The sequence below is a fragment of the Protomyctophum bolini genome (assembly GCF_963924005.1).
Source record: "Protomyctophum bolini genome assembly, chromosome: 16".
NCBI classification, from domain to species: domain Eukaryota; kingdom Metazoa; phylum Chordata; class Actinopteri; order Myctophiformes; family Myctophidae; genus Protomyctophum; species Protomyctophum bolini.
Genome location: NC_137877.1, coordinates 13,191,209 through 13,198,529, shown reverse-complemented (window position 1 = coordinate 13,198,529; position 7,321 = coordinate 13,191,209). Strand labels below are relative to the sequence as shown.

General features: G+C 42.7%; 1 protein-coding gene across 3 annotated transcripts; it reads left to right on the top strand.

The window, feature by feature from the left end:
- The first annotated feature begins 240 nt into the window (after window positions 1–240).
- med4 (mediator complex subunit 4) lies at window positions 241–6,793 on the top strand. Of its 3 annotated transcripts, none has more exons than XR_013965518.1 (8): window positions 241–321; window positions 1,114–1,180; window positions 1,610–1,780; window positions 2,670–2,727; window positions 2,996–3,082; window positions 3,214–3,345; window positions 4,791–5,015; window positions 5,198–6,793. XR_013965518.1 is itself a non-coding variant. In XM_080785709.1 (7 exons), exons 1-7 carry the CDS (start codon window positions 251–253, stop codon window positions 4,961–4,963), a joined length of 759 nt encoding a protein of 252 aa, XP_080641835.1. In that variant the 5' UTR covers window positions 241–250; the 3' UTR covers window positions 4,964–5,059. The 3 variants fall into 3 exon arrangements, 1 of the variants encoding a protein (XP_080641835.1); XR_013965519.1 differs by having other exon boundaries at window positions 4,791–5,019; XM_080785709.1 differs by lacking the exon at window positions 5,198–6,793 and having other exon boundaries at window positions 4,791–5,059.
- The last annotated feature ends 528 nt before the right edge of the window (window positions 6,794–7,321 follow it).

The following is a 7,321-nucleotide window of genomic DNA, read 5'->3' as shown; positions in this document are numbered from 1 at the left end:
ACATTAGTACCATAATTGTTTTGGTTGTGGTGGGTTTCATTTAGTTTGGGGTTTTTTCTAGTGAACCTGGCAACCTTGACATTGTGGTTTCCTTGCACACGGGTTCATGACAACTCCTCGCCAGCAGAGGTCGCTGTCGTGAAAACTCTGTTCACATGTCCTCTTCTCTTTTCTTCGGGCCAGTGCTGCTCTACTACTCTCTTTCCTGTCTTGCGCGGAAACAGAGCATTACAATTTACAACAAACAAACATGGCGATGGCAGAGAAATCTACGAAAGAGCGGCTCTTGTCCACCCTGGATGATTTAGAGGTTTTATCCAGGTCAGATGGAGTTTCTTTCAATCATTTGGGTTTCTAATGATTCCGGATTTCTGTGTGTGTATTTTTTCCTTGTCTCATCATGTTTCATACATACAGTACTGCTGTGTTTGTTTTATCAGTGGATGGAGCTACAGTGAAATGTTCTCAACATTTAAAACATCAATCCCTCAACACTCAAATTTGTCACCGGGCTACCATTAAAAAAAAAAAAAAAACTTTTGCCAGGGACAAAAGATTTGTCAGTTAAAAATGGCTGTGAGCTTGTAGATTTTGTCCCCCCCCCCAGGGGGCCCTTCAAGTTTTGCTTGAAGGGCCTCCTCAAGGACCCCTGGGGGTTCAGTGAGAACCATTGCATTAAGCTGCAGAGTGCAGACCCCCATTTGACTCCCAGAGTCAGACCCACATCTTGGACTCCAATCTACACTGTAAAATTAGTATTCCCTCCTGATTTATTGGTTCTTAATTATCAGTCATTTAGCTGAGGCCCTCCTTGGAACTCATTCAAGGACCCTTGGTTTGGGTCGCCCACTGGCCTAGTGGTCCAGGCGCATGCCACATATAAGCTTTGGCCTGACAGCGCATCGCATGTTTGAGTTCCGTTCATGACGACCTTTGCTGCATTTCTCTCCCCTCTCCCTCTTTCCTGTCTGTCTTCACTTGATACTATCAATTATAAAGGCAGAAAAGCAAAACGCTGAGAATGAACCAGTGTACGTGATTAGAACTGAACATAGCGATGTGTTTCTCAGCATCCTGTTAAGACATTTAAACATGTTTTTGTTTTTCTTACAGGGAGTTAATAGAGATGCTTGCGTTGTCAAGGAACCAAAAACTGCCACCACCAGGCGAGGACACACAGGTAAAGAGTCAATTCTATTCTAATAGACACTGTTGTTCCTTTATACTGTCTCTATGTACTGCAGGCATAGAGACATCTGTGAAACTGTGGTCAAAACAGACATTATGGTATGTTCGCTATGCATTTACAACTATTAATCATTTAGCTGAGGACCCTGTGGAGCCTTCCCAAGGACCACTGGTTGAAAACCACTAGTCCTGGGCCATGGCTCAGTGGTCCAGGCACCTTGGCTGGTAATCCAGTCTGGTAGTGTGCCACGGGTTCGACTCCCGATCCCGACGGCCTTTACTGCATGTCATCCCCCCTCCTGTCAGCCTACTGTCTGACTGTCCCTCCATAAAAAATATAAAATAAAGGCGAAAGCCATAAAAAAAAGAAAACCACTAATGTTGCTGTTCATTCATGTATGATACGGTGCATGTTGTTCAGATCTTAGAGCTGCTGGTTCAAAGAGACAAGGAGTTCCAGGAGTTGATGGATGTGGCGGGGGAGCAGGGCAAAGTTCACGAGGAGATGCAGGTCCTGGAAAAGGAGGTGGAGAAGAGAGACAGTGACATCCAGCAACTCCAGAAGCAGCTGAAGGAGGCTGAGCACATCTTGGTGAGTTATGGTGTAAAAACGTGTACGTCACCAAGAGGGGGGCGGCGTCTGAAAAGCTAGCGGCGCCATTCTTGTGGGCTTTAAATTCTAGCCTACATCACTCAGAATAGAGTGACGGTGGTATGTTTTTGTAAATATTGAGCTCGTTCTTGGCGACAACATAGTGTCGCCAATGTACCTTACCTTGTACATTACAAGGACAAGGAAAATGTTGTGAACAAACACGGCTGTGCTTAGATACTTTGTTGAATGTTATGTCTCTGCGCCCGTGCGCCGTACAGCCGAGATCCAAGCCATTCTACGTCATTCTACATTATTTTTGTAAACTCGTCTATCTGGGTTCCTTGATGCTGTCTCCATGCTGGAAAGCTGAAAATCTAATTCCGTTTTCTGGCTCATTCCTTCGACGTGACCTGCTGTGGCACTTATTTACTGAGTCTGCACCATTGTGAGGTCAGTTTAAAAAAATAACGTATACAAGCGCACCGGATAGTCGCTCAATGTAAACAAACCAGACAAGCCAACAAGTATGGCTGCCGCTACCACGTGACACATATGTTGACGCCCCCTCCAGGAGATTTTGGTACACACTATAGAGTAGAGTAGACCAAGGCTATACAATGTTCATCAATGATTGTGCAAGTGGTTGATGTCATGTGGTAAAGGTTCTTTTTGCGTGAACTCACTGCATACTAGTGTATAGTTGAGGCTGATTTGAGTTGGATCCATTTCAATTAGGGTTAACCCTATAAAAATATAAATATTGGATCGGGAAAAATCAGTATTGGCAGATACTCAAAATCAAATGATCGGAATCGGATCGGGAGCAAAATAAATAATGGAACAGGACATCTCTAATTTCAATCACTTCTCTCTCTTTCTCTCTTAGGCCACAGCAGTATACCAGGCAAAAGAGAAACTTAAATCCATTGATAAAGCCAAGAAAGGTAAATGGATGTACCTCTGCATCACATTGAAATTGATATGAGCCTTCTTTTTAGTCACAAGCCACTTCATCTCTTTTACCAACTATGTATAATGTATTACCATAAAATATTCCTCGAATTATTGAAAGGATTATATAATTGGGCAATTGGATATAATGATGATTGGGTAGAGCAGACCAACTCAGTGGTCACATCCAAAGACTGTTGATGATAATGGTGATTTCATCTAGTAATGTCTTCCTGAAAGTGTATGCTTTTGTGTTTGCAGGGAGCATTTCTTCAGAAGAAATCATCAAGTATGCCCACAGGATCAGTGCCAGCAACGCTGTGTGTGCCCCTCTCAACTGGGTACCAGGTAGAGCTGCAAATATCCGTCACGACACAGAACAATATTTTCTATGACTACTACTTTTTATATAATTAATGCTTTTTGTGTAGCTGCTGTATGGGCACTAATACTCATATGAACTTTTGTTTTTTTAACAGGTGATCCACGACGACCCTACCCCACAGACCTGGAAATGCGCAGTGGAATGCTTGGTCACATGGCTAATCTGCCCACCAATGGGGTGAACGGACATCTCCCAGGGGATGCACTTGCAGCAGGCAGATTGCCAGGTAAAGGGGCAATAATCACTCCGAGATGCGTCACAGACATCTAGCTTTTTTTTTTTTTTTTTTTTAAGATATTATTTTGCGGCTTGCGACTTTGTTTTTATTTCAGTTTAGGCAACTTCACAGAATTACAGGTATACATTTTTCTTACAACTGATTTATTTTTCTTTTTTTTTTACAACCTCAGCTGTATACTTTCACAGGATATATAAATGATACACTCATACACACAAACAACTTACATACATTTACAAGTATTCACAAACAAAAAAACAAAACAGAAAAAGACAAGGGAATAAAATACAGGTATATAGCGAGACAAAAACGACAGAGCGACGGCAACAATGGGAGGTAAACAATACTGGGAACAGACATAACTGGTGATGGAGGAAGGCGTATGGGTACACCAGAAGGTCTGAAGAGAAGTGTATTTGGTTACTCAAGATTCCGAAAACCTGCTACCTCATCAGTAGAGGCAGTACAGGACTCCACCTTTTTTTTATTGGTTTTTTGAAGGGACAGGCAGTAGGCTGAAAGGAAACGGGAGAGAGATGGGGGAAGACATGCAGTAAAGGCCGTGTCGGGCTCGGGAGTCGAACCCGCGGCACACTGCGACTGGATTACCAGTCGGGTGCCCAGACGGTTACGCCACCGCCTGGGCTAGACATCTAGCTATTGCCGTTAAAGCACGATAAAAAAAGCCAATTATTATTTGAACAATTAGTAGGTAGGTACTTCATTCATCCCTGAGGGGAAATTAACAATTATAATGAATAGTTCATCGTCTTATATCGCCAACATCAACCGTTCATCTGCAGTTACCATTGCCCAACAATTTACCATATTACCGTAGCCTGGCATGGCCAGACATTAGTCTGGAACTTTGGTGTGGAAGACTTATTTCCAATAGCCTGGGCTCCCGCCTGATTCGCTACATTCTGTAGATTTGTATTGTCGCTACTCAATCTGGCCAGCAGACTTGCATTTCATAGTCACCTGTTACGTAGCCACGTTGTTGCTGATACGTCATCAGCCACTCTATCAATGCTTCTCACTGTTGAACTGCGCCAGTTCGAGACCAACACTTGGTAAAAAGTAAAAAGTAAACATTCATTTGATTCAGTAGTCCGACGGCTGTGTGGGGTGAGTTTAGTGAATGATAAGGGGACGTTGCAGGGCAACAGCAGTAGCTGTGTGGGGTGAGTTTAGTGAATGATAAGGGGACGTTGCAGACGTTAAACTGGTGTTTTTTCCCCCACCCGCACCACAGACCAATCAGAAGCCACGGGTCCAGTTCACCCTTTTACCCGCCTGAATCGCCAGACTTTTTTTTTAATGGCCGTGGGTAGCGATTCAGTGCTGGAGCCAGGCTAGAATTAGAAGACATTCGTAGAATCGGCCTCAGGTCTTAATGGGTCAATAAGCGGTGTGTTGCTCCTCGTCCTCAGATGTCCTGACGCCTCAGTACCCGTGGCAGTCTTCAGATGTGTCCGCGGGCATGCTGCCACCTCACCATGGCAACGACTTTGGCTTGGAGCCCCCGGGTCACAACAAGGAGAATGAAGACGACGTGGAGGCCATGTCTACAGACTCTTCGAGCAGCAGCAGTGACTCGGACTGAGAGTGTGTGTGTGTGTGTGTGTGTGTGTGTGTGTGTGTGTGTGTGTGTGTGTGTGTGTGTGTGTGTGTGTGTGTGTGTGTGTGTGTGTGTGTGTGTGTGTGTGTGTGTGTGTGTGTGTGTGTGTGTGTGTGTGTGTGTGTGTGTGTGTGTGTGTGTGTGTGTGTGTGTGTGTGTGTGTGTGTGTGTGTGTGTGTGTGTGTGTGTGTGTGTGTGTGTGTGAGAAATTGTATTCAGGAACTATTCATATTTTCAGAGTTTGTACCGTGAAGTACTATATAGATGCAACACCTGTCAGAATGTCACGATGCCATTTTACCTACATACCGCCCCCCTCCCCAACACTGACGAGGCCTCTACGTACATGGTCTTAGTTTAATGTTTAATTCATATTGTTTTATTTTCGATTCATTGCATTTGTCCCATGTTGTTTGAGGCACGTACACACATTCAATTATGTCATGGCGATATCGTCACACAGTGCCTTCAAGGGTGGCAGGAGGGCCTGGACTGTCTTCTTGTCATGTCTGACAGCTCATAGGTTTGATTTGAGTGGCAGTTATGTCCCGCAACAACCGTGTGTCGCTCTGTGGGACCTAGAGGGAAAGTTGCTTAGATAGAGATAATGTCTCTCTGACCGGTGCAGGCTTTAGTTCCGACATACTATCGGTCCGACTGTCAATAGACTGACACCCTACCCAAAACCCTAACCGCAAGCACGGACCAACGCATGTCGGACCAACGCAATGTCGGGAGCGACGGGTGATTTCCGCACGTCGGACCTTTGGTGTGTCGGTTCTGCGTGCGCACCCCGTCTCTTGGCGGCTTTAAATTCCTAAAATGTAAATATAGAAATGACCATCGTCAGCCTATTTTATGCTCGCACATTGAAAATGGCCAACCTAAAAGCTTACGTGTTGCAACCGCAATGCATTGTATGATTGAACAACTAAAGTATGAATCAAAACTAAGGCTTTAGCAGGCCTCCAACCACTTTCAGCTGCAGGCGTTCTTTTAAACTGCATCCACTTCGAGTCAATTAAGCAGTTTTAATTTTAATTTAAGGTAGTTTATTTTTTTATATAACAGTGCCCCTTTTGAGCAAGGTACACTAGTACTCCTTTAGGAACTACTGGTTTGTTGCACAATACCAGCACAGTGCAGCCCACGTCCAACCCTGTCTGCTCAGAAAGAAGGAATAATTGTTGCATGGATTATTTTGTATATTACCTCTTTCTGTGAAGTTTAAGTTGAGTATTGACTCACAGAAAGAGGTAATATAATTTAATTTATTCTAAAGTTATTAGATAAAGACAGAGAAATTACATCGGATATTTTCAAAAACAAAAATACAAGCTTGCAGTGATGTGCTATAAGCTTGTAGATCTGCTAGTTTGAATAGTCAACGGCAACGCTAAAATTACACAGATTTCCTGGATTTAATGGCTTACCAGCACTTACCTGAGTTTTGAGTGTGCTGTATGTATGATTAATTTAGTCCCAACACACTTGAGTGAGGAGGTCCATGTTTTGTGTCCGTTATATTCCCAAGTGCTACTTATCACACAACATTTACTTTAATCAGCATTTTGTCTGCTCTTTTATTGGACATTATCGTCCCATATTTGAGAAAGTATTTGTGTACGACTTTGTATATTTTAATTTGCTCATCTGTCTTTGTCCCTAGTTTGACTCTGTTGAGTGGTCACTGGTCAGATACAAAAAAGAAGAGAAATGCTGTTCACATTTCAGTGTAAATAGGTTTGTATATAGTCAGCCTTGTAAATAAACACATTTTGGAATAGCTTTTGTTTGTATGGGTGATTTGTCCATCCAGGCATCCAATAAACGACTTAATGAAGACAACTTTCCAAGTATGGCATTCAGGGATTGTTTTATTTATACAACCATTTTCATACAAGCTGCAGGCAAGTTGTGCCAAGTCCTTGCAGAGTTGTCAGGTTTGTCAGTGGTGGCCTGGCATATACATATACTCAGATTTAACTGCTATACCACAATGTAGAAATACTGTTACAACTAGTCAAAGTCCTGTAGCCTTACTTCAATAATAGCACAAAAGTGTTGGTGTAAAAAATATACTTAAAATACCATACAAAAGTACTGCAGAATGGCCCTCTTCACAATTATATAATTAGTAATAATTAATTATCATTAATGTGTTGATCACTTTAATGTTGCAGCTGGTAAAGGTGGGGCTAACATTAATTGCTTTGTAATAATGCATAACATCGCATAATAACGAATAATTTATTGCGTTTATGTGTCTGTCTATATGCGTGCCCATGCGTGTATGCATTAATAAAGAAAATACATTAAATGGATTAATGGATGTTCTCTCAT

Bases quoted from the DNA above. Each gene is read 5' to 3' on its own strand.
- med4 (XM_080785709.1), top strand. From the start codon at position 251: ATGGCGATGGCAGAGAAATCTACGAAAGAGCGGCTCTTGTCCACCCTG. The intron at 1,181-1,609 runs GTAAAGAGTCAA...CATGTTGTTCAG, and splicing joins CACCAGGCGAGGACACACAG to ATCTTAGAGCTGCTGGTTCA. The intron at 3,346-4,790 runs GTAAAGGGGCAA...CCTCGTCCTCAG, and splicing joins TGCAGCAGGCAGATTGCCAG to ATGTCCTGACGCCTCAGTAC.